The sequence below is a fragment of the Aulonocara stuartgranti genome (assembly GCF_965226115.1).
Source record: "Aulonocara stuartgranti genome assembly, chromosome: 3".
NCBI lineage: Eukaryota > Metazoa > Chordata > Actinopteri > Cichliformes > Cichlidae > Aulonocara > Aulonocara stuartgranti.
In genome coordinates, this window is record NC_138941.1 from 70,582,760 (window position 1) to 70,602,903 (window position 20,144).

The 20,144-nt window shown below is 42.5% G+C and overlaps 2 protein-coding genes across 1 annotated transcript in view; one reads left to right on the forward strand and one right to left on the reverse strand.

Annotated features, from left to right (window-relative positions):
* Positions 1–17,141, reverse strand: part of LOC309694118 (nuclear factor 7, brain-like) — an 84,237-nt gene extending 67,096 nt beyond the window's left edge. Inside the window, exon 1 of the mRNA XM_082513900.1 lies at positions 15,932–17,141. Within this exon, the coding sequence (XP_082370026.1) occupies positions 15,932–17,075 (1,144 nt within the window). The 5' untranslated portion in view covers positions 17,076–17,141. The remainder of the gene's footprint in view (positions 1–15,931) is intronic.
* The window catches only part of LOC309693309 (hemicentin-2-like), a 1,543,010-nt gene that overhangs the window by 1,188,281 nt on the left and 334,585 nt on the right, over positions 1–20,144 (forward strand).

Consider the following 20,144-nt stretch of genomic DNA (forward strand, 5'->3'; position numbering starts at 1 on the left):
ATCGATTCCAGTCGCCCCGAATGACGTCACCACGTTGCGGAGCGTCATTTACCTGGCAGGAAACACGGCGCCTAAGCGGCTCAAACGCTCAAAAGTTTGATTATACTTTATGAGAACCGATGACAACAGGGCAACTTGCAAAGTAGATATTTCATTTAAGGGAGGAAACACTACGAATATGCAAAAGCATTTGCTCACAAAACACGCGATGACACGCGTTTTTAATTCCGCTCCGGACTCGTGACTCTCAACCCAGCAGCAGCGCTAACGTTTGCACGTCCTCTCCCGTTAATGCGGCAGGTAAATAATCAACTAACAGTGCATATTATGTTAGCGCAATCTGCCTTATTACAAGACCTGCCATTACTGTACATGTAGGTGACCATGATGAGAGAGACAGACAGAGTCTGGCTCAGATGCTGGCAGTTCTCGCTGCAGTCTACCGGTAGCGTCTCCTTTCAGGCCAGGATAGACTAATGTCACCGAGCAGTGTCTAAGTTTGTGGTCAAAGGCTTGCACCCATTTGCCACAGCAGATGCCCCCGATTTTTGGTAAGTGAATGTGTTTAATTGTGGGCAGGGACATTACTGGATATTCTTGTGTAATTGCCACAGAACAATTTATGTTATACTTTGTTATTGCTACAGAAGAATGTTGCAGCTTTAAGGCAGGGATGACTCCTGGGCCCTATTTCAGGAAGCCGGTTTAGTGCAAAGTCTGACTAAGTATACCCTGAGTTAACGAAAACTCTGGTTTTTCGGTTTCACAAAGCGAGTTCAGATGAAGCCTCAGTGAGTCACTATGATGACACACTCCGTGAAGCTAACCTGCCCCCTAGCAGGTTTACTACAACTAACCCTGACTGTCCCCGCCTCTTTGTCGGAAACCTGACAGTAGGAAGTGTCAGACATGACGTGTCCCTTCCTTGAAGAGCCAGTAGATGTTGAAGCCCAAATTCTCCGCAGAGCTCTCCGCCGGGAGAGAGTGATTAGAGCGCGTTCGGACATTTTATCATTTCCTGATGATTTCCTGTGCGAACGTTACCGTTTCTCAGCACAATCTATAATTTATTTGAATAACATCCTCAGGCCATATATTGCGCATGTGACACATCGCGGACATGCGCTCAGTCCATTACATATTCTTTGTACCGCACTCCGTTTCTTTGCAAACGGGAGCTTTCTGTACAATATCGGTGACGCTGAGCACGTTTCCAAGGCTACCGTCTGTCGGGCAGTCAGGAATGTTACAGTTGCACTGAAACGTCTCCTGTACTCGTTTGTGGTGTTCCCCGGTCATAGACCCACAAGATTTATCAAAGAGGGATTCCACAAAATTGCAGGTAGCAGGATGACCAAAACTTAATTTATGATGTGGTGATACTTGGACTACTACATAAATTTTACATTTATTTTCACGGTTCCCAGGCGTGATTGGCTGTATAGATGGCACTCACATTCCAATCATTGCTCCTTTAGTAAATGAAGGAGACTATGTGAACAGGAAGTCTTTCCACAGCATTAATGTACAGGTACATAGTTCCCTGTAGCATGTCAAACTAACAAATTATTTCATTATAGTAATGGATGCTAATTTGTGTTCTCTGCACTGTGAAGATCATATATGATGCTGCCAACATTATCACAAATGTGGAAGCCAAGCGGCCAGGCTCTGTCCATGACTCACAAATATTCCGTGAATGTACACTGAGCACAAAATTTGGACATGGTGAGTTGAAAATACTTTAAAATATATAAAGACCAATTGCTTCAGGGACATTTGAACTGAAGTGTATCCTTCTGTCTTAGGAGAGTTCACTGGCTACTTGCTTGGTGATAGGGGGTATCCATGTTTACCCTATTTGCTTACCCCTTACCCTGACCCTGAACCGGGCCCACAGCAGCGATATAATCTGGCTAATTGCAGGACAAGAGCCAGAATTGAAATGACTATCGGAATGCTTAAGGCCCGGTTCCAGTGCCTGCAAAGACTCAGGGTCACCCCAGAAAGGGCATGTGACATTATTGTGGCATGTGTGATTCTTCACAACATTGCCACAATTAGAGGAGAACACTGTCCTTCTGAACCAAACATCAGCAGTGATCCAAACCATGAACATCCTGACCCTCCCACGGACATACAAGATGGAAGCGCAGTCAGAGACACCATATGTCACAATCATTTCTTTTGACCCATCACCTCAACATGTTGAAAGAAGAATAAACAGATTTTTTGTTCAACTGGCTTTATTGGTCGCCTGTATTTCCTGTACACAAAGTATTAAAAGATGTAAACCTCATAAAGTGTCTCTGTTGCTTCCTCCTCTGTAACAGCTGTCAATGTTTCTTCATTATTTTCCTGTAGTAAAGAAATAAACAACATTGCTGTTCTACTGTAAACTCATATAATCTGTGGAGTATTACTCACAACTGCATGTTGGTCTGGCTCAACAGGAGGCTGCACCAGATGCAGTACACCATCACCATCAACTGATAGAATATGAGGTTTATACAGGTCACTTATAACTTACAAGGGACCAAATGGCAATTAACAAACATATAGCACTCAGCTTACACTTCATTGTCATTATGCTCTCAAAGACAACCAAGACTGAGGGAAGGCAAAATCAGTAGGAAAATAACTTCACTACAAACAAATTCATTATGGTAAAGAGTTTATCAAATGAATGAGTAGCACTGCAAAGGTGACTGTGAAGAAAGGATGTATGCACATCATGTATTATTTTGAAGTTACCCCCTATGTAGGCACTTGTGTCTTGCGGGGTTATTGACTCAGAGGATGTCCCCGCAGAGATGCCTTCGGCCACAGGGCGCCCACTGTTTTGGCTGAGGGCCAACTGCTCAGCCTCTGTGAGTGGTGGTGGTGGAGGACCCCCACCTGTTTTTCGGGCCTCCGCTTTTTTTCTGTTGGCTATAACGGGTCACATTTGAGCATACAGAGTAAGCAAATATGTACTTGTAATGTGCTCAGATAATTTCAATAAGTGCTTACAGAAAGGAAATTAATGTAGCCTCTAACTGCAATTGATTTACATGGGACAAACAGACCAAGCACTATGGCTCATAATACAATTACACCTTACCTGTTTGGACTATATTTTTATATTTCATTTTTACTTGCTGCCAGGAACGTTTGGGGCCTGTTGGGTTGCACCTGCGCTCACATCACATCACAAAATAAAATGTATAAAATAACAAATAAAATAACATATGATAAAATAACGTGTTAAATGGGTGGAAATCCCTCGATCAATGTTTATATTAACACTCACGCATTGACTCTGTCGGCTATGTTTTGCCATGCATGCTCCCTTTCTTTTGCAGCTGAGGCTGTGTTACCTTTTTTTCTGCAAAATTTGCATGTTATCGGCATATGCTGCCATCAGAATTTCGGCCTCAAGCGCTGTAAAATACATTGACCGCGCCTTCTTTCCCTCCGTCTCCATGGTGACTCGCTTACTCTGTGCTCCGCTTATCAGGGCTTTATGTATCCTCGTGCGCACGCTTCACTTGGGGTTAAAGCAACTCCGCGTTGACTGAACTAATTGTTATCAGCCTTTCTGAAACCGAATATTCCGAGTTGGACAGTTTGGGGTTACTCAACCCTGAGTATCGTTTTTCACTCTAAGTTTTCTAAACCGGCTTCCTGAAATAGGGCCCTGGAGTTGCTTTCTCACTGCATATGCTTTATTTCACAATCAGATCGATTCGATAACAAAAACATACAGCAGCTCCTCTCCTACTCCTAGCCCTTCGCTGCGGTGGAAAAAAGAACGACTTCAATCCCCTTCAAGGAACATACGTACAAAATAGTTTTCCTGATACACCAATGGGGCGTTCAATGCCATCTTGTAAATATGAGTACTCTGGCAGAGTAACAGTTCAAATGAAAAATACACCAGAACAAACAAGCAAACAAAAAAAGAAGTGTGGGGTACCTTTGAACCAATGAACAAAGTATAACAATTTATACTTTTTAACATAACCCGACCCCGTCAATATGTGATATGTCTCACAAGAATATTTATTTTATTATTTTACATTTACAATTTTTTTTCCTGGGGACCCTGTGACACCCCATTGAAGAGCCGTAGGCTGGATCTCTCAAGATCTCACTGTTGGGTTTGTAAGGCCATGTTACTCCTAAATTTCTATCTTGTTCAAAGAGAAGATATAAAACAAAGCTCTGAGCTAATCGACCTTAGTGTTCTCCTTTTTAAAAAAAAAAAAGAATCGATAAGAGAATCGATAAAGAATCGAATCGTTAAACAGAATCGAAAATGGAATCGGAATCGTTAAAATCTTATCAATACCCATCCCTAGGTTTTACAGTATTTTTTTTATCAAGTTTAGCCAGAATGTGTAATGGGGAGGGCAAGGAGGTCTCTGAGTTTACAGAGGAGAGGACAGTCCAACAGGCACATGGGTGAAGATCCAAGCAGAGGGGAAGAAGCAAAGGTAAGACCAGAGGTAAGCATGAGGAGCATCAGCAGCAGGTAAATACAAAAAAACAGAGATTCAGAGGCCCGAGCAACTGCACCACTGAAACATTCAGTGAGGAAGTGATTGTCAGTGAATCACACCTGCAGTAATGTCACTGCGGCACATGTGTAAAGCTTAACTCATTTTAAATACTTTATATTGTGTTCAGTTTACAGTAATGCATCATTTTCTGTGAAAGAACCACGGATCTCTAAACAGCTTTCAATTAGCTCAGAAAAAAGGCGGATTTAAAAAGGAAAAATGCCACAGCTCAATTTACCCGTGGCATATTAAAGTGTTTGTGCTACTTTATGTAATTTTTATGTCATTCTTAGTAGGCAAGTTTTAATTATGCCAAATATTACTCTTTTTTTGCGCTTTGGTTATTATTATTTTTTGTAAAGATACAAATATTTGGGGGACCCATGAGACTCCACTCAAAAGCATCTTATTTTTCCTGCCCAGTTTAAAATCATTTGCTTGTCCTAGTGCCAAGTTTATATCCCATTATTTACATTTTTGGTACTTCTCCCAATATAAAACGCACCTTTGGTTTCATAGACTGATCATCTCTGCAGTTTTATTCCAAGACTGCAGCACCCCTGTTAGCTTGTTGTTTAGTTTGTATTGGCTGTTGTTTGTGATATTTAATCAGTAGGAGTAATAAACTTTGTCTCTTCCTGATGTGTGTCTTTTATCCTGTCGCCATCTGCCCTCGTCTCTTTTCCGTCACCCCCAACCAGTCACAGCAGATGGCTGCCAAAACACCTATTGGATCAGTGCCTGTATAACCTACGATGGTGTAACAGCAGGCACGTGCAGGGGGGGGGCTGGAGGGGCTTGAGCACCCGCCCCTTTCCTGATGGGTGCCCAGAGTGCCCTTTTGTTGAGGCAACTTTTAAAAAATTTTTGCGGAGTCTTGTCTGTGCCCCTCAACAATAATATTTAACTATTAATCACAGTTTTGCTAAATAAAAGGATCTGGCTTGCATCAGTCACATGATCACATTTAACCAATGATCGCCCTTGACGGCAGAACGCGCTGGTTACGAGCCGGGAACGAGCTCACAAAGAGCACACGCATTTTTAGCGGTCCGGAGCTGTAGGAGAAACACAAGTTAACTCAGAGACACAGACTGATGCGACACAACCAGTAAGTAGGTGTACAGCGTACACTGTAGTGTGTAGCACCCAGGAGTATCAGCTTATTACGTACACGTTGGTAGTTGTCTTGTTGCAACTGACTAACTGAAACAAACGAGCGTGCTGTGTGTGCAACAGGGCGACAAACATTACCTGTCCTTTTATTAACTGCACAGGTAGTGCTGGTCATAGCTGCTGGCTACCTGTGTAAGGCTGTCATGGGTCTGTAGCTCTGTCACCGTTTTAGGGAACATATTTAGTTTTAAAGCAAGTTACAGAGCTTTTCCTGCCTTTCTGGAGGGATTATATTCCACTAAAAAACGATCTAATATGCATGTCCACATAATTATGCATTATTATAATTATGATATATTAAAAAACACAAGCTGTATGTAACGTTGGACCCAAGAAATATAAGCTGGAGTGAATTTGACGACAGCCGAACTTTTATTTAATACTGTGCGTTTGTACAGGGACACAGACACTCCCGCTCTCTCTCTGCTGTCATGTCCGCCCTCCTCCTCCGACTGTCACTGCCAACATATAAAGAGACACAATCACTGTCAGATCCCAGCACACCTGTTCACCCCGCCCCTGCACCGCCCCGGGAGCTCACTGCGTCACCCCTCCTCTGCAGCTGGCCAGAGACCACACCCATGCCACACTGTATTTTAAAGAACATACATTAAGAAGCAGATTATATTAGATTTATATTTTAAATAAGACAAAATTTGGATTTTACAGCAGTAAAATTATTGTATCTCTACAGTTTAAACATGTAATAAGCTTTGCCCTGCACAGAGTGGATAGTGAAACAAATGGAATCATCATAAATACATTATTTCATATTTATTACTTCCCCCTCCTCTTTGCTTTATTATTGTAGCTCTAGTAATAAATAATAATGTAAGGATTCTGGATCAGCACCGAGATGCCCAAAGTATATACAGTATTCTGAAGGTCTAAAATGTCACTGTGTGTGTGTGCATGTGTTTGTTTTATGTATATGGATTATTTTTAATTATTACTCATGATATGACATTGTCCAGACAGAATTTTATTGGAATTCCACGTGAAAGACCAACACAAAGTGGTGCACACGTGAGAAGTGGAACGAAAATCATACATGATTCCAAACATTTTTTACAAATAAATAACTGCAAAGTGGGGTGTGCGTAATTATTCAGCCCCCTGAGTCAATACTTTGTAGAACCACCTTTTGCTGCAGTTACAGCTGCCAGTCTTTTAGGGTCTGTCTCTACCAGCTTTGCACATCTACAGACTGAAATCTTTGCCCATTCTTCTTTGCAAAACAGCTCCAGCTCAGTCAGATTAGATGGACAGCGTTTGTGATCAGCAGTTTTCAGATCTTGCCACAGATTCTCGATTGGATTTAGATCTGGACTTTGACTGGGCCATTCTAACACATGTATATGTTTTGTTTTAAACCATTCCATTGTTGCCCTCGCTTTATGTTTAGGGTCGTTGTCCTGCTGGAAGGTGAACCTCCGCCCCAGTCTCAAGTCTTTTGCAGAATCCAAGAGGTTTTCTTCCAAGATTGCCCTGTATTTGGCTCCATCCATCTTCCCATCAACTCTGACCAGCTTCCTGTCCCTGCTGAAGAGAAGCACCCCCAGAGCATGATGCTGCCACCACCATATCTGACAGTGGGGATGGTGTGTTCAGAGTGAGGTGCAGTGTTAGTTTTCCGCCACACATAGCGTTTTGCATTTTGGCCAAAAAGTTACATTTTGGTCTCATCTGACCAGAGCACCTTCTTCCACATGTTTGCTGTGTCCCCTACATGTTTGCTGTGTCCCCCACATGTTTGCTGTGTCCCCCACATGTTTGCTGTGTCCCCCACATGTTTGCTGTGTCCCCCACATGGCTTGTAGCAAACTGCAAACGGGACTTCTTCTGGTTTTCTGTTAACAATGGCTTTCTTCTTGCCACTCTTCCATAAAGGCCAACTTTGTGCAGTGCACGACTAATAGTTGTCCTATGGACAGATTCCCCCACCTGAGCTGTAGATCTCTGCAGCTCGTCCAGAGTCACCATGGGCCTCTTGGCTGCATTTCTGATCAGCGCTCTCCTTGTTCGGCCTGTGAGTTTAGGTGGACGGCCTTGTCTTGGTAGGTTTACAGTTGTGCCGTACTCCTTCCATTTCTGAATGATGGCTTGAACAGTGCTCCGTGGGATGTTCAAGGCTTGGGAAATCTTTTTGTAGCTTACGCCTGCTTTAAATTTCTCAATAACTTTATCCCTGACCTGTCTGGTGTGTTCTTTGGACTTCATGGTGTTGTTGCTCCCAATATTCTCTTAGACAACCTCTGAGGCCATCATAGAGCAGCTGTATTTGTACTGACATTAGATTATACACAGGTGCACTCTATTTAGTCATTAGCACTCATCAGGCAACGTCTATGGGCAACTGACTGCACTCAGACCAAAGGGGGCTGAATAATTACGCACACCCCACTTTGCAGTTATTTGTAAAAAATGTTTGGAATCATGTATGATTTCCGTTCCACTTCTCACGTGTGCACCACTTTGTGTTGGTCTTTCACGTGGAATTCCAATAAAATTGATCCATGTTTGTGGCTGTAATGTGACAAAATGTGGAAAAATTCAAGGGGGCCGAATACTTTTGCTGTATTTAGCAACCAAGACTCTTCGGCATGCTCTTGTATTGCTTATAAGACTGTTCACTGCATCTGGAGGAGTGCTTGGAGTGGAAGGGTCAGAGATTAATTCATTCTCTGAAAAGCATTGAACACTAGCTTTCTCACCTAAGTGGTCAGAGAAGAAAGAAACAAAAAAGGACAGCTGTGGTTTTATTGAACTGCAGTGGGAAGGGTGGTCAACCAAGTGTCATGTTACACATGAAGAGTAGAAGTTCATCTTCAAGTTATACCATGTCAGTGACCTTCATGGTTCCTACATTCACATTGGATTTTCTAAAACAACACGTGCTGATTAATTTTATGAACGGCTGATAATCATTGACATTCACTTGTTTATCTCTTTGTAGTCTTGTACCTTGTAAAAGTTGTAAAGATTACTTTATGCATTTTGTCATTTAGAGTATTTTTGCTCTGAGTTATTAGAGGAATTCCATAATCAAAGGCAATTACTTCCTCAGTGCCAAAAACTTCCAGATATGTTCTTTCACAGCTGCTTAAACATCTGTATCTGAGCACACATTTTGATATTTGTCCTCTAAGCTCTGGTCAGTTGGTGGAAACACACATGCTCATGTTTTACTATCAGTTGACAATCATTGATACTCACTTGTTCTTCTCCTTGTACTGCATCTGAAAGTCATAAAGATTACATTAGTCACTGATTCACTAGAATAAGGTTGAATCTAATGCTACAGTGACCTCCCCTCTGTACTGTGTAATATAAAAGTCAGTCAGGTTTGCAGATGACACACAGATACTGTTGAGTTTTCACTGACAGAATGGAGATCACGCTGAAGTTCTCGCTGTTGCTTCTGGTCTGCTCTGTTTCCACAAATCAGACAGAGGCAGATAATGAAATTCTTGACCAGCAGATTTCAAACCAGCAACCCTGTCCACAGGAAGTCCATGCTGTGCTCAGAGAGCTGACTGCCTCAGTGGCTGAACAGAAAGTGGAAATCAGGACCTTAAAACAAGAGAATAAAGGTAGAGTATGATGTCAGGTAGTGAGAAAAATGACAGCATGAGGAAACCTTCATATGAGCCCCTGTTACAGAGATATCAATGTCACTTCATGAATCTATCACTAACGTTTCTCATTAATTTTTTTATTTTTATTATTTATTCATTATTTATTCAATAATCTAACCTACTAAAAATGAAAAGATTCAAATGATGCAGATAAATAAAATTCATATTGACTTATTTATGTTCTTTTCTGTCAGACCATGTCGCAAAACTGAAAGACCTGGAAATGCAGAACGTTGAACTTCAGAGACAGAGGTCTGAAATTGACAAACTTAAACAGCAACAAATAATAAATAAATAAATAAACTTTATTTATAAAGCACACTAAAAAAACAAGGGTATACCAAGGTGCTTGACAAAAATAAAATAGGAAAAGGGAGATGGGAGGGAAAAGAGAAAGGACCTGGCACGTATCAATTATAAAAACCATCATAAGATATAAAAGTAGTTCACAAGCATAAAAAATGTACCAGCGCACACAAGTGTTAACTGGGTGGAAAGGCAAGATTAAAGAAATAAGTCTTAAGCTGTGATTTAAACAGTGGCATAGAGTCAGACGCCCGGATAGCGACAGGAAGGTTGTTCCATAAGACCGGGGCAGCTACAGCAAACGCGCGGTCACTGCGAGACTTCAGCCGAGAACGAGGTTGCTCCAGAAGAATTTGGGTAGCAGAGCTAAGTGCTCTGACAGGAGTGTGTAACCTGAGAAGCTCATTGAGGTAGCTCGGCGCAAAGTTATTAATGGTTTTGTAGGTGAAAAGTAATATTTTAAATTGAATACGGTATTTAATTGGAAGCCAGTGCAAGCCAGCAAGAACAGGAGTGATGGAAGAAAACTTCCTGCTACCTGTCAAAAGGCGTGCCGCCGCATTCTGGACAGTCTGCAATCTAACGAGAAGGGTGGAGGAAAGGTCAATGTAAAGAGAGTTGCAGTTCATATCCAGAATCGGATTCTTTTGGTTATTACCCAAAGCTCGTGACCATAGGTGAAGGTGGGGACAAACTGATAGGAAAGAGCTCCTGCCAGCCACACAGCCACCTGCGACAATCACAGACATTTATCTACCGGCTTGACTGGCGGCTGCAAAACATTGCAAGATAATCTTGGTCAGGTATTCTTCCAGTCCACAACTTTACCACGAGTGTTGTTATATCAATTTAATTGTCCCACAAGGGGAAACTTGGGTGTAACAGCAGCAAGAAAACACATATACAAACAAACAGTACACATGACACAGAACAGAAACATACACAATTCTTACATATTTACATGAAGGACAATGGTTACCAAAAACTGAGTACCATACTGTTGTTAAATTAAATAAAATTAAATACAGATAAGAGGCAACCCTGGTTGTAGTGTGAATCGGTTGATAAAACAGTGCACGATACAGCGCTGATGTAAACATCTGTGTTTGTTGGGAGCAGTTCAGATTGTACAGTCTGACAGCTGCAGGGAGGAAGGACCTGCGGAAACGCTCCTTCATGCATCGAGGATGCAGCAGTCTGTCACTGAAGCAGCTCTGCAGTTCAGCAACATCTACATGCATGGGGCGGGAGATAAACTGCTGCTCCAACATACCACACTGTAAAAAATGACAGATGCCACCACAGAGTCATAGAAGGTCTTTAAAAGCGCTCCCTGGACTCCAAATGACCTCAGCCGCCTCAGCAGGTAGAGTCTGCTCTGACCCTTCCTGTAAAGAGCATCAACCCTGTACTTATACTTTTGTGTTGCTCTCTCATCACATCTTCATTATTCTCATCACTGCTTAAAACAACACACATCTTTTTTTAACTGTCCTTTCTCCAAAACAGAAAGTGGCATTACAGTTGTTTCAGGCTGAGAGACACAAAACGCTCTTCGTATTATCATTCATATATCATCCACACAACTATTTTATTTCTTTTTGTCCACTGGGCAGGTGACCTGCAGAATCATGTCTGCCCCAGCTGGATACCTTTTCACACACACCGTGACGTCAGACACACTCACAGTCACTTCATTCGTCAGACTTCTTTTAAGTTTGCAGCAGGCAACGCGACTGAGTATTGTGTCAAGATAAGTAGGAAGACCACGCTATAATGGACAGTTTAAGGAAAAGGTCAAATTTACAGGGAATCTTTTTGTTTTGTTTTTGGACAGAAAGATGAGAGTTTGATGTGTACATGGCTGTGAACAAAAATATAAATGTGGTGGATCATAAATTTGATTAGTTTTGAAGTTGTACATCTCTGTTCCTTACATTTCATGTCATGCCCTTATTAATGTTTTATTTGTTGCTTTGACTGTTTTCGAATAGAATATGCAGTGGGGATATAGAGGGAGATAAGTAGTGAAAGTTTTGCCTGGGTTGATTGTGCGTCGATCCATTGTTAATGCCTCAGGGCTCCAGTAGGTGGGTTCGCGCGCTTCCTCCTTCACTCAATACAGACGAGTGAGAGTGAGAGCTGCGTGTCTGTGCCGCTCTTTCACCTCTCCTCACTATTTCCCCTGTTTAAGGGCACAACATAAACACTGAGGCTTCAAAATGCAGCATCTACAACACTGTCACTCTGCCTCCACCATGGAGACAGTCTCCATGGTGATGAGTACAATTGGCAGCTGAAACTGTTGTGAACTTCTCCATGAGTCATATTTCCTGTTTCAGAGCTGCTGATTGGCTCTTTGGGCCCTTTACCTTCAGGAGGTCATGGACGAAGCACTGAAGTCGTTTATCACGTAAAAAATATTTTTAGTTTATAATAATTTGATAAATAATAAAATATTAATAAAAACTGGAGGTTTTTTTAGAACTTAGATTTTAAGCTATTTATGCCTTTTTTGCTGCTCTTTTTTAAACTTATTCCCTTTAAACTGTATTTATTCTTTTTAAAATATATTGGTTATTGCACTGTAGAGGCTGCTGAGGAACAGTATTTCGTTTCAGGCTGTGTAACACGAAATGACAATAACCAATAAAGTCTTGAGAGCTGCCATCATTGTTCCAGCAGGAGGCAGTAAAACACCAAACTGCACCTGTTGTGCTGAAAAGGTGTGAGCATGTGCAGTAACCCAGTAAGTTACCTGAATATCTCTCTCTCACACACACACACACACACACACACACACACACACACACATACACACACACACACACACACAGTACTGATACTAATGACTCGCTCTCACATCTATTTGGGTTTAATGTCAGGGTATATTTGTGGATGAAAGTTTTGTAGGACACATGATGTGGACAGTCTGGTAATCCCAGAATATTTTAATGTAAGAAAACTCCAGACAGCTCTGGAGAAAGTTTCAGAGTAAAAGCCCTGGAGTGTTTTACATGTTATTCTGTTGGATTAAATCTGACGGAGCTCATTCATAAACACTTCACTGCCAGGTATCAGGTGACCTGCAGAGACTGATCCTACAAACACTCAGAAACAGAGTAAACCAAACTGCACCACAGTGATCAGACGAAACCTTCCTGACATGAACACAGCTCCTCAGTAAAAACTGTGAACCAGCAGAGAGACTACACCCAGCACCATACACCACCTCTCTGACACAGTACACCCTCGGGCAGGTGGTGTCCCCATAAACAGTGTGAGAAGCTCTGATTATTTACTATGTTCAAACAAACTGAGTGTCCACAAACGTCTGAGCTCACAGTGAGAGCTGCTGGCACAGTTTGGAGGTGTTCTGCCCCCTGCTGGACACACAGAGCTACAACATGAGGATCAGAGGAGGCTGGTGCTGCTTCACCTTTAGACACAAGAAGGAGGTCAAAAAATGTAGAAACAGAGATTGTTTTTAAACCTGTAAAGGAGGAAATCCTGACGAACCAATCCACAGCCAGAAAAGAAGTCTAACTCTGTGCTGCTCCAATCAGGAATCAGCTCTGTTACTGTGTGAGTGTGTAAAGTCACAGAGTAGCTGGTTTCAAATGTATCTATAAAGTTTATTTACATTTTATTTAGGCTTCAAAAAACAGTCCAAGTTTATTTCTTTGGACTTTGTTCACTTAGCGCCACCTGGAGGACAGTCAGCTCCCTGCAGCAGCTCTGGAGGACTGTTAACTGATGAAGAGCTCGGACTGCACAGCCTGCTTCATCACCGACTTCTTTAAATAAACATGACCACGATCAGTCGCAGCACCTCAGACAAACGTTTGTTACACAGCAGCCGCCTTCACACCGACTGAGCTCCATCACAGCTTCAGAGCTCAGCTTACTAAAGTCAAAGTTTATTTCCTCTCAGGTTTCTTACTTTCAGTAAAGTTTCACTGTTAGAGCCCTGACCAGCATCCTGCAGCATCTGGAGCAGCTGTGTGGTGCTGTCATGGCAATAAGGATCCAAATCTGTGGGGATGTTTCCAGCAGGGGTTATAACCTGCAGCCAGCAAGGTGTGCCTAATAAAGTGGCCGTGTTTATGTCCCAGTGGAGCAGCATCAGAAAACGGTGGTTTACATCTCTGTTACAGGAAACCTGAAGAGTTAAAACACCAGAGAAGAAAATCTAAACGTTACACAAAGAACATAAAAGAAGTAAACTTCATAAAAACTTCACAAATGATGCTTTAAATGAAAAATAAATCCCTGTAAATAATTCAACAGGTCACATGTTAGAACCACCTTAACTAAACTCTGTAGCCGGTCACTGTGGTTTGTCCCAGCAGCTCTTAGGAAACAAACTGCTAACTTCAGTGTCAGCACACACTGTTAGTAAACTATGCAACACTGGATTCAGGTTTCAGTTGTGTTAAGTTGTGAAGTTGTGATGAAAGTCTTCTTACTGACACAGGTAGGATGGTCAGGCGTCCTCTGTTCCTTCACCGTTCATGAACTGTCACTTATAAAATGCTGCCAAACATCAACTACACTCAATAACTAAACGTGTGCAGGTTAAAGTGATGGACGCCCAGATCTGCACTCCAAATACAAACAGACTAAAGGTGTTTCCTCCAGAAACAAAGACAATATTTACAAAGGTCTCACAGGTAAATTGTGAGCGATCACAGCAGCATCTCATCCTGACTAACAGCTTTTAGATGCAGGGAGAGCGTCGTGGTTCAGAGGTGGTTCAGCAGATGATGAAGGCCTTTCTGTTGCATTGTGTAGTGCTGTGGAGGCCATGATGGTCGACTGGGTCTGCTTCTACTGAACTCACAAACACTTCTGAGGTATTTACACCTGAAGCCTCATTGAATGTGAGTCAGAAACAAACGGCTCAGCTGTGATTAATGGATGTTTCCCTGCATTTCTATTTTCACACACTTTATTTCTTACAGCAGGAAAACTGAACAGAATGTATGTAAGAGGTCAGAGTGAGGATGACGTCACTTAATACAGGAAATACATGTTTGTCTGTTTTGATGATGAAGGACTTCTTCAGCTCTGTAAACAGCTACACTTGAGAGGACAGAGGTGATTTCATGGATCAATAACAATGTGTTTATCAGCTTTCATCATCGCAGTGCAGACATGACGTCAGATCTATCAGAGTGAAGGCCGTCTCTCTGATGACGTCACAGAGCAGAGTCCTTCTGTCCAATAAAGGATCTCAGATCAGCTGCTGCCATCTTGTGGCCACAGTTGGTTACTGTCTCTGAAAGTTGTCTCATGTTTCCTGTTGTCCTGCTAACAAAGGCTGGAGCTCATCATGCTGAGAGGGCAGCAGCATTTTGTGGCTCTTCACACATGTTCATTATATTCTGATGATCCTGGATGGAGACAAACTACAGATAAGTGTGTTCAGCCCAACTAGTTTATCTCATTACAGCAGTTTGATGTTTCCCTTTGAATCCCCCTGAAGATCCTGACAGTGAAGCACGTACATAATACTCCAGCCTTTCAACTCTGAGCTTATTTAGTTCTATTAATACACTGAAATCTCATTTGTGTCATGAAGAAAGTCTTTAATCAAACAGAATTCAAAGAGCAGAAACATTTCATATATGGAGTTAAACATGAATCATTGTTTCAACAACATATTTATTGTTGTCATAAACAGACAAGAAGACAACAACAAACTGCTCCTCCCATTCAACACATGTCAGTCCATATCCCAGCAAACTAAATCATCTCCATTTACACATCAAATAGAAACATGAATCACTTGTAATGATTAGAAACTTGATAGAATTTCAAATCTAGTTTGGGGAGTCATTCAGTGAGAAACAGTGAAATGATTTTCCATGTGAAAAGGTGGACAGCAGAAACAGAAAGAAAGAGTGAAACTAAAAGAGAAACAAAGAGCTTTGGAACAACGAGGCAGCAGGAGGACAGCTGCAGTTTAACAGCTTCAACTCACTGACAGGAAACAACATTAGAAACATCATCATCCTCAACTCATCTGCTGCACTGACACTGACACCTTCAACGGACACACCTTCACTTTTCCATCAGTGCCAATGTATGGAAACATCCTGTGAGTGAAAGTGTGTGTGAAGGTGTGTATGTGTGTGTTAGTATCAGGATCAGAGAACGACAGCTTTCCTCTGTTCCAGTCCAGATTCACTCTGATCCTCTGGAGCTTCTTCTCTACTGAGAGAGCAGTGCGAGGAGCTGATGGTGAGTGTGTGTAGTATTTACCTTTATAGAACCATATTATCCATAATCCAGACTCTATGTATCCCTTCCTCTGCACAGACTCTGCTAACACACCCAGTAACCACATTGTACTGTCTCCAACATCGACATCCCAGCTGTGAGTCCCTGAGTTAAAGCCCTCAGAGCCCAGGACAGTGTAGTAATAATCAAACCTCTCTGGATTATCAGGAAGCTGCTGCCTCTCTCCTCCTCGTCTCACACTGGTCAGATCTTCAGACAGGATGAGTTTTGGATGAGCAGTGTTTGGGTCCAGAATGAGAGGAGTGTAGGAGACCATGTCCTTCATGTTGTTCCAGATGTTGAAGGTCAGGTTGCCCAGGTGTTTGGCCTGGTCTATCAGAGCTCCTGAGGGCAGCTGTGGATCATCCAGCAGGGGGCAGCGCTGGACTCTTTCCACTGCAGCCTTGTAGTTGTGCAGGAATGAGACGTCTTCAGCTCTCAGCTCCTCCTCTGTGGCTCTGACTGAGTCTGAAAGAGCTGCTATCTCTCTGCTCAGAGCCTCCATCTTCTCCTTCATCATCCCACTCTTCTGCTCCTCTTCCTCCCTCAGTGCAGCCAGCCTGGCCTCCTCTTCCTCTGCTAGAAACTGGTGAAGCTTCTTAAACTGCTCCTTAATCTGCCTCTCTGTGTGTCGGGCCTGGACCTTAATGTGTTCTGCTGTTTGATCAAACTTCACTTGAACTTCTTCACAAACCTTTAACTTCTTCTTTAAGGGCTCCAGAGTTTCCTGAAGTTCCTTCTTGTGTTGTTGTGCAGCTTCATCGATGGGTCTGAATCTGTGATTGGTGTGTTTTTCTGAGGCACAGCAGATGTGACACACTGGCTGCTGATGGTCCAGACAGAAGAGTTTGAGTTTCTCAGAGTGCAGACTGCAGAGAGCCTCTGAAGCTCTCTGATCTCTCTCCTGTAAGAACGACTCACACAGGTTCTTTAAAGCCAGATTTAAAGGTGGTTCTTCCCTTGAAGATCTTCTCTTACAAACTGGACACTCGTGTGTTGGTCTCTCTCTCCACCATCTCTTCAGACAGTCTTTACAGAAGCTGTGGCTACATGACAGAATAACAGGATCTCTGAAGACCTCCTGACAGACCGGACAGCAGAGATCCTCCTCTGATCTGGAAGCCATTGAGTCTGTGAGTGAAGCTGAAAACAGCAGACAGGAAGTACAGTCAGTCCTGGCTCCCCTCCCTCCTCTACCACCTTCACTGAAACTTCCTTTGAGTCGTGTTTTTGCTCAAACTCACATTCAGTGTGTGGAGCGTCAGCAGCTTGAAGCAGCAGTATTGGAGTTTTCCACTTTTCTCTCCTGTAGCTGGACTCACTCAGAGGAAGCTGCTAGTTTGGTCTGAGCTCAGTCTGATCGTCTGTGCGTCTCTCTTTACTGAGGACGAAGAACTTCCTGTTTCCTGGTTTGTCACATTTGAGTGACGTGAGGGGAGGAGACAAATGTTGCTGTTTGACTTTTAACTAAGGTGTGTTTCAATCCTGCCTGCAGCTCAAAAGCTGTAAAACAGGTTTTGTGTCTTTTCACCTCCACAGGTCACAACATGAAACCTGTTGTGAAGTTTATAAAATAAAGTGTCACTCGGTGGTGCAGCTGTTTGTCAGCTTCTATTTTAGACTTTGTTCTGGTTCTTGTTCAGGTTCCCAGCAGTGGGAGTGTAATGCAGTCACACACACACAGGTGGTGTTAAGGTGGACTCACTTAGTTACAGACAGTGGTGTTATTTCCTGTAACTAAGGGTGTGTTTCACTCCAAAGTTCAGACATTAACCTGCCAGAAGTTGTAAAAGTTACTAATAAAGAGCTTTTCTCTCATTTCACATGTTGTCCACAATCTCCTCGTGATTACCTCTGGAAAGCCCCGTGGCACAGCTCTCCATCCAGTGCAGCTTTATGGTCATTGCTGTGGTTCCAGAATCTTCTCATGATGACCAGTAGGTCCCCAAACAGCATGACCTTTGACCTCAACCCCTGCCTGGGCTGTCAGCTATGGTCCCTACTTCTCGCTGGGTCTCTGAAGATTTCTCAGGAGATTCCACCCTTGGGATCATTTCTTCCAGCAATGCTCTGCTGCACCTGCATCTCCTCACTAGAGGAAAAACTTCTATTTGGAAAACATGTCAACCATCATCAAACCAAAATTTCCTTTCTGTTCAGTGAACTTCACTTCACTTATCAAAAAATATAATTATTTATTATTTATTAATTATATTATTCGTTTATCACGTTTTTACTTTCACTTATAGGCCATCAAAGTGTTTATTATCTTTACCCAAATAATTGGAGCAGAACTTGTTCCATATTCAGTTTTTCAGCAAAACATGTTTGAGAAAAGATTCATTCTTATATCTGGAGGAATAAATATATTTCAATAAATATTAACGTTAGCCTGCGACTTTGTTCCAGTTTTGAATTTTGGCCCACTGTGTATTTCAGTTTGACACCCCTGATCCATAGCTGGACTGGCCATCGGGCATACCGGGCATTTGCCCGGTGGGCCGCTGGCGATTTTTTGTTTTTATGGGCCGATGGATTTTTTTTTTTTTTTTTTTTTTTTTTAGGAAGGGTATATGTAATGAAAGGTGTTGGATTGGCCAATTGGTCATGATCGATTCTGGGCTGGACCAATTACAGCCGAGGAGGCCGGATGCACCCGCCCCCTTGTTTAGCAATCACGTGATTTTCGCGCATTGCATGCCGGGAACTCGTGGCAAAACAATCCAAGTACCGCATCAAATGCAAGCATTTGCAGCACCGCAAAACGTTCATTCTCCGGTTCCAATACCTTCTTGTTTTTTCTTTGCCGCACAAAAAAGTCTCGACGAAAAGACAAAGAAAAGATACGAGGAAAAAATCAAAGGAGTGAAAGGGTCAGACCCTTACGAGCACACAGAGGGACCAAAGACGTCAGCGTGCTGCCCAACTCACCACGCTCATATTTATAATTATACGGTTCTTGGAGTGAGTGCATACACTCATGAAGTTTAGTAACTTCAGGTCACTGCAACAAGCCCAGGTACAGTTTACCGACGGATGGGTGCAGGACCTTGAAATGCACCGTGTAGAACGAAAGACCATCGTACGAACAAAGGTAACAAGAATGCACTGAATGCAAGCTTTTTAAATCTACCATCCAGTAATCCAGCTTCTGAGTGGATGGTGTTGAACTCCACACACAGAAATTTCCGGCCCATGAACAAAGAGCTGCAACCACTTCCTTCACTTTCTGCACAGTTACTGTCAGTTGGTGTTGGGCTGTCACTCACTGAAGACCTTTGCAAAGCAGGAGCACTTTGGAGGCTGTGACACAGCTGAAGGAGAGAAAACTGCAACTATTATTATTATTATTATTATTATTATTATTATTATTATGTAGCGTACAGCTTTTTGCAATTCAGTTTTGTCTATCATATGTGCTGTTTTTGCTGTTCGTGACTGAATAGTAGCAGAAAAAAAACAACTGTCCTTTTTACATATCTGCATTTATCTCCACAGTCACCTTACATGGTTGCAGGACGGTGCAGCAGATCATCAGGTTTAATGTCTGCAACAGACATGGGTGGTGGGTCCACTTCAGAATTTTTAATTCTTAAAAACAATAAAACTCTTATTAGCTCTTCTACCAAGTCTTCTGCAGTGTGTCTGTCCATCAGCTAAGAGGCCATCTTGTAATTTTCAATAAAGTGGAAGATCTAGAGGTCCAGCAGTCAATCATCAGACACACTGGTGGAGCTTTTTTCACCCGGTCTTGTCATAATGGACGTTCTGTGTCTATAGATTTAGGATCATTGTTACGGACATTGTTTTTCTACTAGGTAGAGTTAGAGCTGGGCGATAGAACGATAACGATATGTATCGCGATATAACTTTTTCTCGATAGAAAAATTAAACTATCGTGATAGGCCTCGCCGCTCTTGTCCTCTTAAAAAAAAAAAAAAAAAAAAAAGAACAGCCAATCCAAATTAAGTAGCGCAGAGCCGAACCAATCACAGCCGCAGCGTCACGTCACGTCACTTGTTAAGTACAGCACAAGTGCCAAGCCGCACATGTGTATTTGTTTGGGAAGCAGCCAGCCACCGTACCGCCCGGGTAATGAAGGAAATGAGTGTGCCGACTAGAAAAATCAACCGAGCGTGACCGAAGGTTACCGAAGAGAAAACAGATGATGGTTCCAATGCCGGAGAGATTGTCG